The 22,672-nt window shown below is 43.8% G+C and overlaps 1 protein-coding gene across 1 annotated transcript; it reads left to right on the top strand.

Moving 5' to 3' along the window:
- Positions 1-682: 682 nt before the first annotated feature.
- Positions 683-11,057, top strand: LOC126100495 (acanthoscurrin-2-like). Its single transcript, XM_049911104.1, has 3 exons — positions 683-733; positions 8,946-9,021; positions 10,254-11,057. Exons 1-3 carry the CDS (start codon positions 731-733, stop codon positions 10,538-10,540), a joined length of 366 nt encoding a protein of 121 aa, XP_049767061.1. The 5' UTR covers positions 683-730; the 3' UTR covers positions 10,541-11,057.
- Positions 11,058-22,672: the final 11,615 nt, after the last annotated feature.

Consider the following 22,672-nt stretch of genomic DNA (forward strand, 5'->3'; position numbering starts at 1 on the left):
ATTCCGCCAGTACCTAGTCTCCTACCTTCCAAACTTCACACAAGCTCTCTTGCGAACCTTGCAGAACTAGCACTCCTGGAAGAAAGGGTATTGCGGAGACATGGCTTAGCCACAGCCTGGGGGATTTTTCTAGAATGAAATTTTTACTCTTCAGTGAAGAGAGCGAGGAGACGAGGTACTGGCGGGATTAAAGCTGTGAGGACGGGGCGTGAGTCGTGCTTGCGTAGGTCAGTTGTTAGAGCACTTGCCCGCGAAAGGCAAAGGTCCCGATTTCGAGTCTCGTTCCGGCACACAGTTTTAATCTGCCAGGAAGTTTCATATCAGCGCACACTCCGCTGCAGAGTGAAAATTTCATTCTAAGTGTTTATATACCTGCTGCGGAGGATGCCCACACAAACAAACTTGTTATAAACATGGTTAATTACGGCGAAGGGACGTAAGCTCACCAACCTACCTGGTTTTCTGGTGACAAAGACGGAGTCGGGTCGTTGCTTTTGAGGCGGGCGGTGCCTGGCTCAAGTAAAGACGGGAGTGAGTAGGCCTGGGGAGCGGCGGATGGCTGTGTCTCCTGGAGACACGGTGCGTCGCGCCTCACCGCAGCCGAAGGCCGCGCCCCGCGTGGTACGGAGGCCGCGCGCCCGCCCTATAAATCCCGGCCCGGGGTGTCTGCACGTCACTCGCTGTCAGCTTCCAGCACCGACAGAGCCGCAGCCCAGCCACAGCAGCAGCCATGGTAAGTACCGGCACGCCTGCTCCACGAACTGGTCTGCCACTCAGCCACATTTAAAAATGGCTTAGGTAAAGAAGGAAAAGGAGAACAAGAAACTTTGTTTCAAAGCTATTTGAACGGTCACTATGCGTTTCAAAAAGTTCTCGCTATCTTACATCTACATCTATACATGGAGTAGTCCATGGTGGAGAGTACTTCTCTTTGTACGACTTCATGCGTATGCGGGAAGCGGGAAGAATGATGGCTTAAATAAGCCTCTGTGCGCACTGTAGTTACCTAATGTGGTCTTCGTGGTCTCTACGGGAGCAAAACGTGGAACGAACGTGGAGCATTGTAGCATATTCTTAGATTCCGCTCTCAATGCTGGTTCCTGAAACGTCTCACATACGGTTTCGAGGGATAGTTGCTGTCTGTCTTCAGGCGTCTGTCACATCAGTCTCTTCAGCATGTTCGTGACGCAATCTCACGAGTTAACTGACAGTCCCACTTGGTTTATACCATGTCTCCCTACTGAGAATCGTCAGGCCCATTTTCTCTAGTATTCCAATAGATCCTTCCAGTTCCGTTTTTGCAACGTGGAGATGAGTCTGTCCAGTGTTCTCTTAGTTCCTGCTCACCTCGATTCTAAACTGACACACATGGTTGAAGGATTTTTGAGTAGTTTATTTCCTACCAGTATGTGACAACTATACCTTACTCGAGATTGAAAATGATTGAATGAATCCGGAATTACTCCATTTGCACTGCAATTTATTTTTTGCAATGTACGAGTCTGTCTCAACAAAATACGGCTCATCACGTCTGTCATGCGACGCCCAGTTTCGACGGAAAGCGTCGGTAGCTTTCCCGTTACAAACAAAATCATTTTGAAAGTGGAATTTTACTTGCACATTCGATACAGCACTCCCAAATTTTACGCACCCATTCAATATAGCGGTCCTTAAAATAGTGTACTGCGATATATCTTTTATCGATACATATGAAGAGTAGGTATTAAAATCCATGGAGAAGAAATAAAAACTTTGAGGTTTGCCGATGACATTGTAATTCTGTCAGAGACAACAAAGGACTTGGAACAGCAGTTGAACGGAATGGACAGTGTCTTGAAAGGAGGGTATAAGATCAACACCAACAAAAGCAAAACAAGAATAACGGAATGTAGTCGAATTAAGTCGGGTGATTCTGAGGGAATTATATTAGGAAATGAAACACTTAAAGTAGTAAAGGAGTTTTGCTATTTGGGGAGCAAAATAACTGATGATAGTCGAAGTAGAGAGGATATAAAATGTAGGCTGGCAACGGCAAGGAAAGCGTTTCTGAAGAAGTGAAAAAAATTAACATCGAGTATAGATTTAAGTGTCAGGAAGTCGTTTCTGAAAGTAATTGTATAGGGTGTAGCCATGTATGGAAGTGAAACGTGGACGATAAATAGTTTAGACAAGAAGAGAATAGAAGCATACGAAATGTGGTGCTACAGGAGAATGCCGAAGATTAGATAGGTAGATCACATAACTAAAGAGGAGGTATTGAATAGAATTGGGCAGAAGAGAAGTTTGTGGCACAACTTGACTAGAAGAAGGGATCGATTGGTAGGACATGTTTTGAGGCATCAAGGGATCACAAATTTAGCATTGGAGGGCAGCGTGGAGGGTAAAAATCGTAGAGGGAGACCAAGAGATGAATACCCTAAGCAGATTCAGAAGGATGTAGGTTGCAGTAGGTACTGGGAGATGAAGAAGCTTGCACAGGATAGAGTAGCATGGAGAGCTGCATCAAACCAGTCTCAGGACTGAAGACCACTACAACAACAATTAAGAGAGATAGTAAAACACGAAGAATAACCAGTACTCCGAGAGCTAAAGCACCACCCTGGTCCACACTGACTGCTACCGCTATACAGCAGCGATGCTCAGTCGCTACTGGAGTACTGGTAATCCTTCCTGCTAACATGTCCCTGTAAATATAAATCGATAAAACAAATATCGCAATAAACTAATTTAGTACCGCTGTATCGAACGGGCACCTAAAATTCCAAATCAAAAATCATTTAGTTTGTAATGGGAACCAAACCGATGGTTTCCGTCGATAGTGGGCTTCACACGGTAGACACAATGAGCAGCACTAGTTTGTGCTGATTCCAGATACACAGAGCGAAAACCAAATTTCAAACATCTGTCGAAACACCAAAGACAATAGGCACTCTGTGTACTTGAGATATATTCTTTGATGAGTAGCAAGACTCTATCCCTTGCAGGGTGATTGTATTTCCCCAGTATCCTGAATCAATGTTTGCCACCTCCTTAATTTACGACTGGGTCTGCAATATAATTCCATTTCATATTCCAACAAATTCTTGCTGTGATGCGAGCTGACCGATTCCATTTGTGACTCACTGATGTTATATAGGGTGCTACGTTTTATAGACTGCACAGTTTCAAACGGCTAAACATTTACTGAAAATTATGACTGGATATTTGTGCAACTACCTTTTCTTTTTTTTTTCTTTCACTATGGATAACTTCATCACCTGCGAAAATTCTGAAACTACGGCTAATTTTATTTCGCAATTCATTAATATGTATTATGAGTAGGGCAGATACGTCACGCTTCTTTGCGGCATGATCCATCCAGGATAACATACTACCTATTCCTTAGCAAGAAATCCTCAATATAGTGTAAAACTTCATTAGGTTCCAGCAATGGTCATACTTTCGCAAATAAGCGCAGATGCTATACTGAGTAAAATGCTATTCCGAAGTCAAGATATACTGCGTGCACATGGCTCCCCTTGATGCATTGCTTATTGGATGTTATATGAGAAAAGCGAGCTTTATATTCCACAATATTGTGTTCGAAATACTTCATTACGTTTCAGTTGAGGACATATGGTTGTCAATGATATTGGACGTTAGTTTCGTACACTAATTCTGTTACAGGCTGTTGTTGGAAGGATCTGTGATATATTTTAGTTAGAAGAGGTATTTACTCATTCGCAATTTCCTTACAGACAATGATACGAATTCCATTGGGACCTGTCCTTCTGTAGCGATTTCAGCTCTTTTTCAACGCCACTTACCCTTAACAGCTACTTTACTTTTCTCTGCAGTGATGCTAGAGTTAAACATGGACAGTACTCTTGAATTTGCTTTGGAAAGAAATATTTGAAAATGGAGTTCAAAATTTCTCCTTCCTTTTGCTACCTCTACCATCCACAGATTATTTAGGAGTTATAAAAGTGTTTATGTTGGAGGGCTTGTTTCACCTTAGAGTATAATGAAATCCGAGAGAGGGAAACCACGAAAAAGGGTTTATGTGACTTGTGTATCACCTTTCTGGCTTTAATCTTGTAAAGGGAAGGAAACTTGGTGTAAGTGTCCCCTCGTCCACGAAGTCGAGAGCGGTGGAGAACCACTTCGGGTCGGCTAAGGGTTGGATGGAAACAGTTTGTGTTCTTTTCAAACGAAATATCCCGACATTTGAATTATGTGGTTCAGAAGAAACAACGAAAGCTTTAATCTCATGTTCTGTGTTTGATCATTAACAAGTATCTTCCGAGCTCAGTCGGATAATTGTCTCCGAGTGTCGTAATTTTCAATAAAACAAGATAGTTTTGCAACGACTAACAAATTAACATACACTATGTGATCAAAAGTATCCGGAAAAGTGGCTGAAATTGACTTACAAGTTCGTAGTAACTTCCATCGGTAATGCTGACATTAAATGTGGTGATGAGAGCTTCCACTCTCGTAGGCATACGTTCAGCAGGTGGTGGAAGGTTTCTTGGGGAATGACAGCCAACTCTTCACGGAGTGCTACACCGAGGAGAGGTATCAATGTCGGTTGGTGAAGCCTGGCACGAAGTCGGCGTTCCAAAACATCCCAGAGGAGTTCTATAGGTTTCAGGTCAGGACACTGTGCAGCCCAGTCCATCACAGGGATGTTATTTTGGTGTAAACACTCCGCCACAGGCCGTGCATTATGAACAGATGCTCAATCGTGTTGGAAGGTGCAATCGCCATCCCCGTTGCTCTTCAACACTAGGAAGCAAGAAGGGGCTTAAAACATCAGTGTAGGCGTGTGATGTGGTTCTGCCACGCAAAACAACGAGGAGTGCAAGCCCCCTCATTGAAACATATGACCACATTATAACACCACTGCCTCCGAATTTTACTGTTGGCAATACACACACTGGCAGATGACGTTCTCCGGGCATTCGCCATACCCACAGCTTGCCATCGGATCGCCACATTGTGTACCTTGAATCGTCACTTCACACAACATTTTTCCACTGTTCACTCGTCCAATGTTTACGCTTCTTACACCAAGCGAGAGTCGTTTGGCATTTACCGGCGTGATGTGTGGCTTATGAGCAGCCGCTCGACAATGAAATCCAAGTTATCTCACCTCCCACCTAACTGTCATAATACTTGAAGAGGATCCTGACGCAGTTTGGAATTCCTGTGTGATGGTCTGCATAGATGTCTGCCTATTGCACATTACGACCCTCTTCACTGTCGGCGCTCTCTGTCAGTCTACAGACGAGGTCGGCCTGCACGCTTTTGTGCTGTACGTGTCCCTTCACATTTCCACTTCACTATAACGTCGGAAACAGTGAGCCTAGGAATTTTTAGGAGCGTGGAAATCTCGCGTACAGACGTATGACACAAGTGACACCCAATCACGTCAACACATTCGAAGTCTGTGAGTTCCGCGGAGCGCCCCATTCTTCTGTCTCACGATGTATAATGACTACTGATGTCGCTGATATGAAGCACCTGACAGCACAATGCACCTAATATGAAAAACGTATGTTTTCAGGGGTGTGCGGATACTTTTGATCCCATATTGTAGCTGTAGCAGAATCGACTAATAGAGCAAGATGTTTCAACAGTCTGTTACACGTATCATGAAGAAAAGAAAAATCTATAAAAGGATTTGCCAGATGAACATCATCGACTTGGGGCCTCACAAGCTGGGAACACCGATTTCTGCTTTTTTTATGTTGTGTTTCTTCTCCCCAGGCGACATAAGAATCAAGTCATTTAGCAACACTTAAAAAAATATACATCTGTTGTATGAGTAGTATAGTATTTTGAATGTTTTTAGTGGTTTCACTTTTTAGCATACTGAAAAAGCGTCCCAGGATTTGTGCCATCAAATCAGATGTTTCCTTAATTATATATTTCAACATTTAAGAAGAGATATGCACAGACACCCACTAACAAACAAGGATATATGCACACGGTTAGGCTATTTGGAGAAATGAGAGAGAGGGAAGGAAACTATGAAATTATCCATTATCTGTGTTACTGAAAGTAGGATGGACGGTTAATTTTTAGCGTCTTGTCAAGATGGAGAGCTTTGCATAAGGAGCATTGGATGAGTAATGCAAGACTCAGGTGTGGTACACCTCATACTTCTTAAATTATTTAAAGACTGCTAGGTACATTTAAATTAGAAAACCGGATTTCCATTTGAGACCTGCTATTTCTGAATACGAGTCCCAAGGCCTGATCACCACTTTATTTCGCTAGGTCTGAATGAACTTCTTTCAGATTATCCTTTCCACAGTCTGCTGAAGGACTTGGCGTTTTGATTTCGTAATCTCACATTACATAACTAATACGTTTGTTGATTAAAAGAAACATCAAAGTAACTCACAATAAAAGTTCTTTCAGAGTATCGAGAAAAATATTGTAAGATTAATATACGACGGACATTCTACATCAACTTACATTTGATTTTTTCTCATCATTCATGGTCCATTTTACTTATCATTACGGTTGCAACTATGTAACACTTTGGTTTAACAGTAAGTGCGGGACAGTTGCTAGAAGTATAATCTCCAATTTCGTAACTGCTGTCATTAGATGAGCGGGCAACATGGAGTGTGATCACCAAGGACAGTACTGGACGACATGTTCTCTGCTGCAGTAGGAAATAAACACTGCAGATATTCAAACGTGAATGGTGGCAGTGTGTGGAGAGTACAACAGGACAACGATAATCTACATCTACCAGCTACACAGATACTCCACAAGCCCATGGTGGAGGGTATCCAGCACCACTATTTGTTATTTCCTCTCCTGTTCCACTCGCTAATAGAGCCTTCATAGGAGCCCTAATTTCTCATATCTTACCTTTCTTACAAGTGGGGAAAACACGGCTGCCATCAGTGAAATTAAGTTTCATGTACTGCCACACTCGCCCTATTCTCCTGACTCGGCCTTTTAACTAGTGCAGGCCCTCCGGGGACCACTTTTGTGGAGTCTGTCGCACCAGCAGCAGGACAGCTGCTCTCAGTTCCTGGTATTCTGCAAAATGATGTTCGCACGGGGGTTTCTTCTTAGCGTCGAAAAGATGGTAATCAGAATGGGCCAAGTTAAGAGAGTACAGTGGGTGTGGCAGTACCTGGAACCCAATTTCCTACTCGTATGGGAACAATCGTTGTCGTAGTGAGAGACAGTGCACTCTCTCCACTCATTTTTACCAACAGAAACCACAGAAACCGCATCGCCCAGCACTGTCCTTGATGATCTCGCTCCTTCTTATCCGTTCACATAATGACAGCAGTTCGGAAATTGGGCTGTACTGTGCAGGGATTTCACTTCTACTGGTTGTCCTGCTGATTACATTTAGTACTACACTTGCAACTATAACGAATAGTCAACAGGCGCTCTATGAACTATGGGAAAAAAAAACAAATTATAAATTAATATGGTGTGCTATTTGTTCATTAATTTGGTCTGAAGTTACAGGATGAGGTGCTCATTATACAATGTCTTCTCAGAGACAATAAAGACAGAATTAAAAGTGTCACTGACAATCCCTGAAAACCATTGTAAACTGTTTTTTTCTGATGCTCAGTTAGTAGTGGGACTAGTGGGAAACTAGCTTCATACTTGCTATATCATTCAAACGAAACGAATATGTTATTAAAAACATTTTCTGTTCTCTGATCGCTAAAAACTTGAGGAGCCCCTATTATTGGCAGCGCCATAGGTACACTGTATATGTCGGGCAAGCCAACGGCTTCATTCAATACACATATAAACAAGTACACTTATAGGGGGTTGAAAAAAATATGGCTACATAGGGATAAATGCATGCTAGAACATAAATGCAGGTGCTAGGCAAGCCTGCAGTTTGCGCTGTTGTACGTATTTCACCGCGAAGAGCAACTGCACAGTGTCTACAATATGTTACAGCTGTCAGTCGTGACCTGAACAGTGTTGTGTGTAGTTGTGAGGGCGTCATGTCGGGTCGTTGGTGCACGTATAGTGCATGCTTCCGTAACCAAGGTAGCCGCGGAAAAACATCATCCTCTAAGACACAACGCTGATGAAAGTGTGTGTTGAGTAATCGTGACAAATTATTGCTGTGGTTTTTGATGTTTCCGTAGTGTTATCAAATCTTTGTAAATGCCGTCAACCGCATGTTCTGGGGGAGCAGGCTACAAACGTATTACTGGCGGTCACATTGCCACCCCGTTGTTTCGCTAAACTTCATTCTGCGTGTTATAATCCCTGACTTTAAGATGGAGAATTACATGGGATGTATCGGAATAGCAGTAAGTGCCCTTGTGAGCGACATTCTTTTCTAGAAAGTACTCGTAGGTTATTATGATTTCGTTCTTAGCTGTAGTTCAGCAGCTGCAGAATCGTTCAACAAAGGTAAAAAGTCAGTCATCAGGTTCATGAGAATATTTGGTTTACTTTACCGATTCAGATAGTTTAAACTGCCATCTTCAGAAGTGAAATAGGCTCGAATCATTGGTAAACCAGCGTCCTTTGGATGCCTTGGTAGTTCACCAAAGATGTGTCTATACAGATGTAGCTCATACACTTTTACCACCATATTCTTCAGATGAATATTTTTGTTACTGGGATGCTGAGAGCCGATAATACACTTAACGAGACAGATAAGATCATTGTTCAACCTGTCCTGAAAATCTAACGACCAGGGGAGACTGAATGATGACCACTGCTCCCACTGTAGACGTTGGCTTATTAGAAGGGAGACGTTACTGTCCAGTAGTGGTGAACTATGCGGCAGAGCGTTCCTTATCTCCGTAGGCAAACGATAATTTGTCCAAAGAAGCTGCTGTTAAAATCCTTGTACCTTTGGAGACGAAGGCTACAGACATCAGAATCTCCGTAACACAAATGTAAAAGTATTGATGGTTGTATGAGATACGTTTGCTTGTGTGTTTCAGTTTCGTGCATTGCTTCTCCTGGGGACGTGTCTGGCCGCTGTGAGCTGCTCTATAATAGGGGGAGCTGGCCTGATTGGTAAGTCTTTGCGATTCCGCCATCAGTAACAATTAGTACATATACTTATAAAACTTTTTCTGGCACGAGATGATTTCACCAATAGTTTTGTAAAATACAGTGAGCAGCTGTGGCACACTGAATTGTGAAAAGTATTCTTGTTCAGCTAGAAAGGACTGGAGTGGCATAAATTGCTTCTTCAGAGAGAGAGGTGCTGCAAGAGAAATAGAATTACTCTGTCTGCGGAATACCTTTTCTTTTTGTGTATTCTTTCGCTCCACGAGTGCTGTGACCGCTTTGTGACGTAGAAACATAATACAGGAACTTCTGGAGAAATTTCAACCGAATTTTGTATATGCATGGCTTATTATTTCTACAGTATAATTATTTGTTTAGAAATAGTGTGGGGGTAACACTCCATTACAGTCCCGATGTCTGTGGATGAGATGCCGTGACATGTTAAAATATTCTATGACGACCAATATTAGTATCGAGAACATAGAGGGGTCGCTACTCCTGATGATTCACTCCAAGAACGTTGAAGCGAGGGGATGGATAGTGCAAAAGACAGTGACGTATCAACATATTTGTCTACCTCTGTAACGCCTGAAACAATTTCTTCCAAATTTGGCACACATATCTCTTGCTACCTGGAAAAGGAAGCGAACAAATGCGAGTAGTACTCGCGCTGTAGGTTTCCGTACAAACTTAATTGTGTACACAAATGTTTCGTTTATAGGTCTTGATGAGTCAAGTTGCGAGTATAGAAATATGTAACACTAACTGCCGTAGCTTTTGATTGCACTGACTTAAAAACTTAAATTTTTGAAATTACCAGGGTATCTTAGACTTTAGTATTTGACAAAATTTCAACTTCATACCTCGATCCGGACCCCTAATGCCTCGAGGGATGGTTGTGAGATGAGAAGGAGCAACATGTAGAAATATTTATAAATGGGCTTTTGGTATTTCCTACCTTATTTGCTTGACTTATAATGTGTTAATAGTGCGAAGCGCAGTCTGTCTCTTATTTGAGTTGTTAAGGCTGTAGCGAGACAATAATTTTGTCATCCTGTATCGAGACAAAAAATATGCCACACGGCTGAATTCCAGAGATACATTTAACGTTCTCTGTGGACTAATTGTGGGTACACTGACGAAAGTGCGAGCAGAGAGCTAGATAGTAATAATAAGTAACAATAACTAATAGTAATAATAAGCACTGTTCCAATCTTGCTTTATGTGTTTTGCAGGTGGAGGCGGTCTGGGCTCCGGTTTCGGCGGGGGACTGGGCCTGTACGGCCTGGGGGGCGCCGCCGGACTGGGGGGCGGCGCCGGGGTCGGGGGCGGCATCGGACTGGGCGGCGGCGGTCTGGGCGGGGCAGGCCTGGGGCTGCGGCTGGGCGGCGTGGGCGGCGGCCTAGGGGGGCTCGGCCTCAACAGGCTGGGGGGCGGCGGGGGCCTAGGCTTCGGGCTCGGCTTTAAGAAGTTCGGCTACGGCCTGGGCACCTACGGCGCCGGATTCGGCTACGGCAAGTAACTGGAAACTCCACCCTCTCCGTGCCTAAGACGCTCCATCAAAGTAAAAGCTGTGTGCTGTCCCACAAAGGATCACCTTGCTGGCCACTTACGTACGTGAATAAAGCTCTCAGTTTACGTCTGACTACTCTCCAGATACTCCAGTTGCTGCCGGTTCTTAACATCCCCGATTGATCTACTGTATATTCTCTTTGCCTGTTCGGTGGATCACATTCCTGCAACATCGTCAACGGGAAAGAAATTGAACTCAGAGGCATAATAATTAAGTAACTCCAGCAATACCCTAAATAATGAATTGTGCGTGAGGAATTACGTCTACAGTATCACTGAATAGAGATGTTTGTATCTTTATTACTGGAACCCCTTGCTGACGTGCTCCATTCATGTTTCTTACTAAAGTTGTTCTCTGCTAGCCTTTTAACTGTACCTTGAGAGAATCTCTAAGAGAAGCAGCAATTGTATCTCGTTGTGTATGGCCCAGAAATACTTCGGAATAAAGTGAATGTTGTGTACATTAAGCCAATTTCATTGTTAAAATTAAGATAAATATTTCATCCAGAAACCTATACCTACCACAAACCTATACCTACGGAAAAAACAACTCTGCTCCAGTATCTTCGATTAGGGGAGTGAAAAATATTTGAAGCAGCATATTAGTCACTGCGGAAGCTTTCTAAACGGGGCAGTACTTCATCACTACCACAGAAGAAACAGTAACAGCAATGCAACGAGGAATATCCATGACTTTTTACTGGTTCTATTCAAGAAAAGGTTCAAATGCTCTAAGCACAATGGGACTTAACGTCTGAGGTCATCAGTCCCCTAGACTTAGAACTAGTTAAACCTAACTAACCAAAAGACATCACACACATCCATGTCCGAGGCAGGATTCGAACCTGCGACCGTAGCAGCAGCGCGGTTCCGGACTGAAGCGCCTAGAATCACTTGGCCACAGCTATCGGCTTTAAGGGTTCTGTGCAATGTGTTTTAGCAGTATACTCGTATTTTACCACGCATACATGTAAAGCACAAACAAACGATAATTCCGAGTAAATATTTCAATTCAAGCAAAATTGTCCAAAATTAGTAGTTGCCACTGGGTCTTTTCCTGTCGAAAATAGTATCTTGATAGGTGATACTCCTCCACGACGTGTTTCATTCATGGATCACAACAAATATGCCTCACACATGTGCAGTCACTCTTTGTTTAAGTGGAAATTGGAAGCAGCTTCACGAATCAAAGCAACAGTTGTACGAATATGGACAAGGAATGATTTGAATTCTGCCACTAACCTGTCTTCGGTAAAAGACCAACAAAAGAAACAAGCATGGGTAAGGGATGCTTTTGACTGAACCGAATTTTGTGCACGCGGTAGATCATAATCAAATTCTGTTCTTTATGTTGTGTATATTTTTTAGATCCACGCTTTATAACATCCTATCCAGCACTCACAGTTGACATACAGTTATAGACAAGTAACAACGGAAAGGTATCTGTCTTAAAGATAAAACCTGAAATAACGTATCACTTACGGTAGCCATCACTAACGGAACTATAACAATCAGCGACCAAATGACTAACACTGCTTTCCAATCGTGGAACTTCAAGCACAAATTCTCACTCTCAAATAGGCAACGATTAGATGTATCTGCTGAGTAAGCACTACAATAATCGACGTAAATCAGAGAATGCCTCTAACATGTAAGAGAGACAACATACACTTATGTTCAGAAAAATCATAATATTTTTACGACTAGAGACAAGACGTTCATACTGGCAGGACATGTACATCAGTACGCTCTGCATTAGGATTTCAGTCACTTCGGATTAGCATGTGTCCTGTTGCCTAGAAGGCACAAGTTCCACCATGGGCCCTCATAACCTGTTCCATACATGATGGCATACATGCGTGTAAGGCGCGAATGATGTCCATGTTGCATTCACGTCGTTCCAAAGTTTACCTGAGCCCGTTGTGCGGTTAGGTCACAGAACTGCACCGTCGTTTCACCATATTGGCGAGACGTCTGGTGATCTGGCTGGTCAGGGCAAAATGGCTGACATCCTGTGACACCAAGCACGGAGGTGTTCGTGCGGCAACATGTGGTTGTGCATTGTCGTGCTGTAATATGGCGTCTGGGTGTCGTGCAGAAAGGTCGTGGCTACGGGTCGCAGGATGTCATTCATGCAGGTCACATTGGTCGCACGTCCTGGACGTTGGTTGTACCCGCGAAAGGTGGCGTTTCGCGATGTTGATGTTCTTGAATCCGCTGGCCGACAGGGTCCTGATGGTAACATTAATGTACATGTACTGCGAATATGCAAGTCCTATCTCTGGACGTTCAAGATGTTCTGTTTTTCTGAACATGAGTGTATATAGCTAATTAAGGACTTAGATGATAAAATAACCGACTTATCTTTTGTTGATTATATGTTTCAGCGCGCGTTTGTGCGACATATTATAACTGCATGAAAGAGTCTGTTTTGAGTTTGAGACAAATTGCACGAAGAAAGCAAAAAAGTACTGAAACACGTCTAGATTACAACACGAATAAAGAAACTGTGCCATAACTTAAGGCGGTCTTGTTAAATTAATAAGGACTTGAAATAGCAAACTTGAAGACTGCCAAGATGAAACCGTGTCGTCATACTGGAAAATGATATTCAATATTAACAGCTACGCGTTCCGTGTCATAGATTTACCTCCCCTGTGAGCGGATAATTTCTAAGTGTAGACCAAAGTATAATATTTCTCCTGACCCTTTTAATCTCTGAGGTTGTGTTACAACAAATCAAAATTCCGCAAATGTAATTTTTCACCTTTCCTTCTGCACAGATAGACTTCCGTTTGCTGTTTCGTTGAAATAAGTCGTAAATAAGACCATCACAATTTTAGCTGAATGTAATAAATATTACATGTATCCCAGTAACAATAATTTGAAGAAAAACGTTGACTCGAAAAGCGTGCATACAAAGGGTTATTCTTCAGAAACTCTGTGGTCTCAGATGATGACTGTGCGAAAATTTCAAGACTTGTGGTAAAGTGACTTGTGTCAGTGTACAGGGAATTTCTCGAAATTTAGATTCTTAATATGCCCGATGGTGTAGTTTCAGAGTGTACCACTAGGGGAAGGAGTACCCGAATAAAAAGTAACGCGGTCCGTACTGTCGCATCGAATTAGTCGGCGCCTGTGGTTAGGCAACCAAATTAACAGCTTTCCAAAGCGGACTGCTGTCGGGCCTTCCCAGGCAATTAGTGTCAGCGGCTTCACTGAACTGCACGCACATACTGACGTTTTCCGCATCACAAACAGCGGCCATAGTTGGTACCTATTATGTCAGATACGCTGTACCCACACATAGGAATCATTTCCCTTATTGTTTTCGTGGAATCTTCTTCTGAAATAACTCATGTTCTTATGAAATAATCCTATATTTTAATAGAACTATTTCAAAAAGAATAATGAAATGATTTTTAAAAAAACCGTTCACCGAAGAAGTGCATACAACTCAGAATTCAATTACTGACTGACTCAATAGAAATACTTCAATTTAACAGTGTAGAAAATAAATGACGTAAATTACTTAAGCTACATAGATACATACGTATTTTTCACAACTGATTCATTTCGTACCGACACAGCTATGGCGTTAATAGATAAAGCAGCTGACTCAATGTCGACTGTTTAATGCTCTTCATTATTTTATTAAGTTCAACTTGTTGCAGGTATTTAGCGAATTTTAATGTACATTCGCTGGAAAAGGAGCACGGACGTAACGTGTTGGTCACAGCCTGTTCTTCTACTTCGAATTTCTGTCAGTGAGACGATAATCATTGGTGAATGCATACAACTAACTAATCGTTATTCTATAACGGAAGAAAGGAAAGAAGACAATATTTGTACAAAGTGCGTCATACGGCATGAAATGAACTGCACTTAGTAAAACATATTTACACACCAAAATTGTTCTTTAATACGAGAACATAGTAGAATAATCATGATCTACTTATATTCTGCTTTAAAATGCAGCTCAGAGTAGATGTATATAGTTACAATACAGGATTTTCCCTTAGGTTTTGAATCATAGGTGTTTCACAGAAAAGCATATAGAAAATCTGTTCCGAGAATCTTCTTCTTGCAGCGTAACAGTCTATGGATGTCAGAGTACTTTTACGTACCTAATTTTGCGTGACATGATAGCAGCCATCAGAAATTCGTTAATTAACACAAAAATCGTTCAGTTTAACGGAAATTAGTTGACTTTTGCTGTAACTGTTAACACGTATTGTCGATAGCGGTGTCTTGGTTAGATAAAACTTAACTGGTTTCTCCCTTGCAGTGCTGCTGACAGATATGCGACAGTAGTATGCAAGTTATAATGTACATGGCACATTATGAGTTAGTCCACGACATACCAGGGCTATTCGGAAGGTAAGGCCCGATCGGTCGCATAACGGAAACCACACTGAAAACAAAAATGTTTGCAGCAATTTGGTACACCTACCAGCTATTTCTCTACGCAGTCGCCGCTCCGAACTAGCCATTTGTCGTAGCTTTGTACCAACTACCCAGTACCCTCGTCATAGCAGGCAGCCACCTGTGCTTACCGGTGGTCTGCAGTTCCTTGTCTGTATCAAAATATTGTCTTCATAGGCACCCGATCACGTGTGCAGAGACGAACATGAGAGAGAGCCATGTCCGGACTGTGTGGTGTGTGATCAGACACTTCCCATCGGATACGTTGCAGGGGCGTCTTCATTGCCTTTTGCAGCGGGCATCCATACTTGGAGACACTAGTGCTCTAGGCATCACTACGTACTCACTGTTTGCTCAGAACTAAAAAGAGCGATGTGACGCGCTGAACATACTAGAGACACTACCCAACACATATGTGCTAAGATCCATCGCATTTCCACTGTCGTTTGAATTTCACGAACTATAGGACCTTACTTTCCGAACAACCCTCGCGTAACACACAATGTCGTGTGGATACTTGTATCCCTACACTGAAGGGTCAAAACATGACGCAGCAAGGGAAGCATATGAGCGGAGCAGAGACGAACGAGGAATCGTTCTAGCGACAATATGGGCCGCTAGCGGAGAAATACATTGACATGAGCGACTTTGACAAAGAGCACGTTGTTATGGGGAACACGCACCACGGAAACCGTGTACTGTCGTGAGCATCTATGGAAAGCGGCTGAAGGACAGTTCAAATGGTTCAAATGGCTCTGAGCACTATGGGACTTAACATCTCTGGTCATCAGTCCCCTAGAACTTAGAATGACTTAAACCTAACTAACCTAAGGACATCACACACATCCATGCCCGAGGCAGGATTCGAACCTGCGACCGTAGCAGTCCCGCGGTTCCGGACTGAGCGCCTAGAACCGCTAGACCACCGCGGCCGGCTGAAGGACAGTGAAACCATCAGCTGGCCAGAGGGCGATAGACATCCAGGCCTCATCACAGAACGTGGAGGACGGAGGCTTGCCCGCTCTATGAAGGAGGACAGGTGGTGACAAGTCCCGGCTCTGACGACGAGTGCACTGCTCCTGCAGAAACAAGTTTTTGTCACCACACCACTCAGCGAACATGGGGGTCCACAGCAGCGACCCCTACGTGTTTTCATGTTGACACTAGGACAAGGTCAGTTATGATTCTAGTGCCCATCGAGATTCGACAGCGAATCGATGTCAACTTTTCACCAGGTCAGATGACGTTTCTTGTAACACCGGGTCGATAGGCATGTCCGGATACGCGTCGTCTAGACGTATGGTTGCTCGAAATGTGCACCACGACAAGGACGCAACTTGATTGGGTCGGTATTATACTGTGGGAGACATTCAACCGGTCTTCCACAGGACCGTGATAGAGAAGGTACCATAACAACTGTGGTACATGTAAACATTACCGCAAAAATGGCTCTGAGCACTATGGGACTTAACATCTATGGTCATCAGTCCCCTAGAACTTAGAACTACTTAAACCTAACTAATCTAAGGACAGCACACAACACCCAGTCATCACGAGGCAGAGAATTTCACCGCAAAAAACTGAATCCCTTCATGCTTGATGTGTTCTCAGATGGTGATGACTGTTTTCATGGGAATAACTGTCCATGTCGCAAGGCCAGAAACGTGCCACAGTGGAGGAGCATGATAGCTAACTGATGTTGATGTTTTGGCTACCAAATTAACCAGAACTGATCCCAATGGAACTCACACTAGGAGCAATCGAGAGCCAATTCCTCGCCCACAAACCACCGGCTCGTAATTATTGGCGACTGCATTACCTGTGCGTAGACATCTTTCAGCTGATGCGACATACCTCCGGAAACCTACCACTACCTTATCGAACTCATGTCACGCAGATTCGCAGCTGTATTGTACTCCAAACGTTTTACTACTTAACCACGAGGTAACTGATGATGGCCAAAGTAGACAGGGACTGGCAACATCAAGTAAAACATTTCCGGAAAAGAAAATGTTTTTATCACCGAATAAGAAATTTAGGCGTAAAGAAGTATTTTCTGAATTTATTTGTTTGGAGAGTAGCCTTAGATGTATGTGAAACATGGACATTAAACAGTTCAGAGAATAAGAGAACGGAAACTCTTGAAATATCATGCTACAGAAGAATGCTCAGTTTTAGATGGGTAGATCGGAAAACTAATGAAATGGTACTGAATCGAAATGGGAAGGGACGAACTTGCCTACTGAGGCATTAAGGAATCTTCGAGTTCGCAATGGAGGGAAGTATGGGTGGGGTAAATTGCAGGGACCCACCGAGGCTTGGCTATAGTAAGCACGTGCGAACGGATGTAAGACGGACATCTCATGCAGACATAAACTGCCATCCGCAGCACTGATAGCGTGCGCCAATCCAGTCTTAGGACTGAAGACTACAACGCAGTAACCATTACATCTCGATGAGAGAGGCTGTTTCTCGGTGAGAGAGGCTGTCGAATTAGTTGCTGGTGGAAATCTGCTGTAACCAACAGTCTCACTTGTGGTTTTGATACATGGCAATATGTTAGTAAGTTCGAGCACGATATCTGAAGACGTTGGAGCTGTAAACCAAACGATGCTATGAGGATGAAGTGAAGTTCCTTCGAAACGTCATGCAGGTCCCGGTCCACTCTGCTCGTTAATATATTTATCCTTTGCACTGAACTTCGCAACGAAGTCCGAATGCCAAAAATAGCAGTTTCTGACGGAAAGCACGACACGAGAAAGTCGTATTTCGTGTTACAGCTGCCTCCCAGTATATTACGTCATTAATCCCTGGTTTCAACACGTTCTTGTGTTACTGTTCATTGTCATTAACTCGCAAAATTTCATCGCACAATGTAACTCGTTTATTAAGAGCACTGACCACATACTCCATAAAGTTAAAGGGGATGCCATTCCTAAAATAACTTTCACTTCTAAGTAATAGAGATATTTTTGTCGAGAATAGCTACTACCAGTTATCGCCAAATAGACTAATAAAACCTTTCAGAAGCAATGCCGCTGATTTTTAGCGTTGCGTTTAAAATATTAGACGTACGAGGTCGCAGTTCGTCATTCTATTCATTTCTATTGGACTCACTGCTTCTTTTTTCTGCCAAGACCAAAGTTTAATTCTGTTCAATGACAAACCAAATTCGTCGATATGTGGCACGGTGGGGATCCGATATCGTTTTGCCTTTATGGTGATGACAGTAATCAAAATGGCTATTCTAATAGATAACTAGGTGTGGCAAGGCCCAGCTATTATTTCAATACTTGTAGAACCATTCTGCCAACATGAAAGAGAAGTCTTGCTTTGCGATTTTGAATATGTCTCAGGCAGATGATGAGACCACGCATGGAGTGCATGCGGAGTGTATTACGGGTGTTGTGTATGCCTCGGATGAATAACTGCAGAGAAAGATCACAGAATGATGAACCACCGAAAATTTCTTTAATTCTGGAATGTTTACGATAGTACAAACATTCATGACTGGAGAACTGCGTGGTCGAGTCGAGCAGCCGTTAATGGAGATTATCTGGAAGGAGATTCTAAAACGATGTGAAATTAGCTTCAGCACACGAAGATAGCACTTAGGTGAACACAAATTTACATACAAATGCAAATAGGAATTGAGAGACAAGGTGATATGTATACAAGTGTCGATCGAAAATACAACAGCAGAGCTAAAAGATTGTTTGTTGCTGTATATAGGAAAATGTCATCATTTAATGACTGTAAAAATGCAATAAGACTTGGATAAGGATTTGACATCGTGTAATGAATGACAGCTATGTTTAAGTATAGTTTAATTCAATACAATGCCTGTAGTGGAAGTTAATAACCCAACAGTATCTAATAACAACATTAGTGGTGAAGATCATGAGCTGGTCGTATGATTATGTATTTATGGATAACACTAAGAAGCGATATGAAACGGAATGATCATGTAAAATAGGTATGACAGGAAGTTAATGGGAGAAATATGTTTGTTGGAGTGATCCTGGGAAAATGCAATGCATATGTAAAGAAAGTCACATTCAAAATGCTACAAAATTCTATTGTTCTTCTTTGGACATCGAGCAAATTTAAAGATGCCAAGCTAGGGTCGAAACAGGTTGGTATGGTTTATACAAAAGTGTAGCAGAAATTCTTGGCGACCTTAAAAAGGTATTTGTGGATTAAACAACAAAAAAGAATAAAGAAAGTTAACGAAAACTTGTTGGAAGAATTTCATATGTATTCAGAGAAGATAGTGTGATCATTATGTTTTCGCCATCGTATATTTCGTGCAGCGATAAAGAGAATGAGAGAGATTAGGACATGTACAGAGACATATGTAGGCATTTTTCCCCCGATCGTTATGTAAATGCATTAGAGAAGAAAATCGATGATATTTGTCGTGCACTATATAGTGGCTTGTAGAGCATATGTGTAAAAGTAGATGCAGAAGATCCATTTGGAGCATGAAGGTGACTGCCATCGATGTTAAGCCACGGGAAGTGAGAAGGACACAGTGAGACATGTATGAATGAGAAGCTGTAACTGTCGTCTTTTATAAGCAGTCGATGGCTGTCCTGTTTTAAATCAGTCCCCGGCGTTACTCTTTCTGGTAGCATTGTCCTCGTCAAGGGATTGTTGGGGTGCAGTTAGAAATTTTTTGTGACACCAGGAATTATGCTGACTGGTGGTCGAATCCTTGCTTCTGCTCGCGTGGCTCTAGCCTCACTGCTCGCTGCTGGCACATTGCACCTGCTTGCCCACCGGAAACCTTGTTAGATGTAGTCAGCAGCCTTCCTGCTCTCTGACAGCTGTGAGTAATTGCCCTGCAGCCGTTCACATATCAATCAGAGTGCTAGCAGAGTCAAACACGGTACTGCTGGAGTGACCTTGAAGCAGCCAACCAGCGCTGAAGCCTTAGGACACATAGCGATGGTTGTGGCGCAAAACAAGGTGTAGCTTCAAATTACTGCTTGGCAAGGACCGTTGCAGGCAACGGGGCGAGCAGCGATGTTGCAGGTGAAATGGGCTGGTAAGACGCAGTGGGCTTCGTGCACCATCGCCGTGGCAAACCAGCGAGCAGCGATCAGCGACCAGCGTGGCGGCAGTAGAAGCGCACTCTTTCGCAGTGGCGGTCGACTGGAAGGTGACGGGTTGGAATCCCGATGACGGAAATGATACTCACTGCCAGTACTCGGTGGTAAGGGGAGGAAAGGTGGTGTTGCACGGTTCATGATCACCAGACTTGTTCATGATCACCAGACTTGTCGCCATTGTCCTGTATTAAATTTCAAGTGTCTTTGCAGTGTCTAAATGTGCGATGGCATGTGGAATTGTTGATAGTGATTCGTCCATCAGATGGACAAGCTGAGTTCGGTGACCCACCTTGGTGCTGTCATCAGATGTAGCTTCTTCCTTCATCTTACAATACAAACAGTATACTACACACACACACACACACACACACAACACACACACACACACATACACACACACACACGAGCGCGCGTGCACACACTCCATAGATACACTTGAAAGACCACCCTCACTCTGTGCAAAAGGCCGGCCGTAGTGGCCGAGCGGTTCTAGGCCCTACAGTCTGGAAAAGCGCGACTGCTACGGTCGCAGGTTCGAATCTTGCCTCGGGCATGGATGTGTGTGATGTCCTTAGGTTAGTTAGGTTTAAGTAGTTCTAAGTTCTAGGGGACTGCTGACCTCAGTAGTTAAGTCCCATAGTGCTCAGAGCCATTTTTCCTGCGCAAAATATTGGTGCCGTTCTGTGTGGGGTCCTGCGCAGTCATCTCATATAGAGTGAATAAGGGATGTTGCATCCTCGGAACGCTATACAACAATTGAAGCAATTCACATTGATATTTTTATTGCAATAAAGAAGTTAGACAATATTTAACTTTCAATTTACAATTGTATCTCAAGTGATGGGCGACATGAAATCAATCAAAGTCTTTTGTTGTATAAAAGGTCCAAGAAAGCAGTCGATATGGATCACACACGTCACTGCTATCGTAGTGCTCTCCGCTAGTACTGCACTAATACTTTGCTGATCTGATAGTACGAGATGTGCCAATACTCTCCGAATACTGAGCGGCAGAGGCTCGGAGGAGCGGCGCTTATATTCTCTTGTTGTAGAGGCAGCTCCTGTCGGGCGCGGTCCTGCCCTAATAATTTCACCATTGGCCGATGTCGTCTCACCGCCTTCTCTTGTCTTGCGTTCTTTATCTCCACTCTGGCGCTTGTGGTTACGCCAGAACATTCCCCCATCTCCCTGGCCCCTCACCCCCACACCGCACCCCCCGCCTCCGAAAGCGGCGGACTGTCGTGTAAGGATTGCGACCACGGTGGAAGAGGCAGGAGTACGGGCGCAACGCCTGCCTGGAAGCTGTGGCTGCAGGGTACGTCAAGCTTCCGGCCGTACCCCACCATCCAGTCTGCGTTCTGGCGGAAACGTCCCCCTGAAAAAGTTCAGCAGGGTACCCGTCCGCCTCCTGCTGCCATGAACCAGATGAAGAAGACGGCGGCTGATGCGGTGTGGGCGGGTCCAGCTCCATCGATAGGACAAGAGGAGGCGGTGGAGGCGAAGGCTCCATTGGGTCGTCCCGCTGTGTCTTGAGGACATCCTCTGGCGGCTGCTGTGGGCGCGCTGTTCTCTGTATCTGTGAATCTGGGGACAGATCATCGTGTACATGACAGAGGTGAAGTTGATTTTGGTGGCGGCGATGCAAACCTTCAGGACCTGAAAGAAGATACATGCAAGCGCCAAGTCGAGGGACGATCTCGCCTCACACCCACCGTCTGCTGCCGATAAAAACCCTGTACAAGCCCATATCGTGCGCAGCGAAGCGATACTTGCGGCCTTCTTCGGCGCCGAATGCTGAGGAGGGTGGAGCAGGGATCGATCGCGGCGGCCGTGAAGCAATTCCACCGGCGGTGTTCCATCTCGGGGGTACGAACGATATATGGCGAGAAACAGTTGCAATTCTTGATCCCTGGTATGTGGGGAGCGAAGTTTGGCCATCTGCTGCTTGAAAGTTCTCACAGATAGTTCCGCTTCGCCGTTCGACTGTGGATGGAACGGTGCACTCGTTAGATGCTGTATGCTACTGTGTTCACAGCATGTTTCATATTCATTTGACGTGAACTGAGGTCCGTTGTGTACCACTATTAGTTCAGGTAAACCTTCTAGGCAAAAAATCTACGAAAACACCTTCATTGTCGAGTTCATTGGCACAGAAAAAGGAAACTTGCTATGCGAGTTAATCTACCAACGGGTGTTCCAAAAAGGTCCCTCAGAGTCTATGTGCACGCGTTACCGTGGCGATTGCGACTTGGGCCTAGTAGAGAATTTTTGTGGCGGAGCGGACTGATTTTTCGCACATGCGTGACACTGTGACGTCATCTGTTTTATTTTGGTGTCCATATCCCGGCAAGTTCAGTGTCGACACGATAACTGTTTCATAGTAATAATCCCCCAGTGTCTTTGGTGAAGTAACTGCAACAGTTCCTTTTTGCAAAGCTGTAGGCATCAACACACGTGACTATCAATTGTCATTTTGAACAAGAATCACTCCCCTCTGTACAGGGAGGCTATGGCGACGTGCACAGTATTGGCGCACTGCAGAGT

The sequence above is a fragment of the Schistocerca cancellata genome, chromosome 9 (genome assembly GCF_023864275.1).
Source record: "Schistocerca cancellata isolate TAMUIC-IGC-003103 chromosome 9, iqSchCanc2.1, whole genome shotgun sequence".
NCBI lineage: Eukaryota > Metazoa > Arthropoda > Insecta > Orthoptera > Acrididae > Schistocerca > Schistocerca cancellata.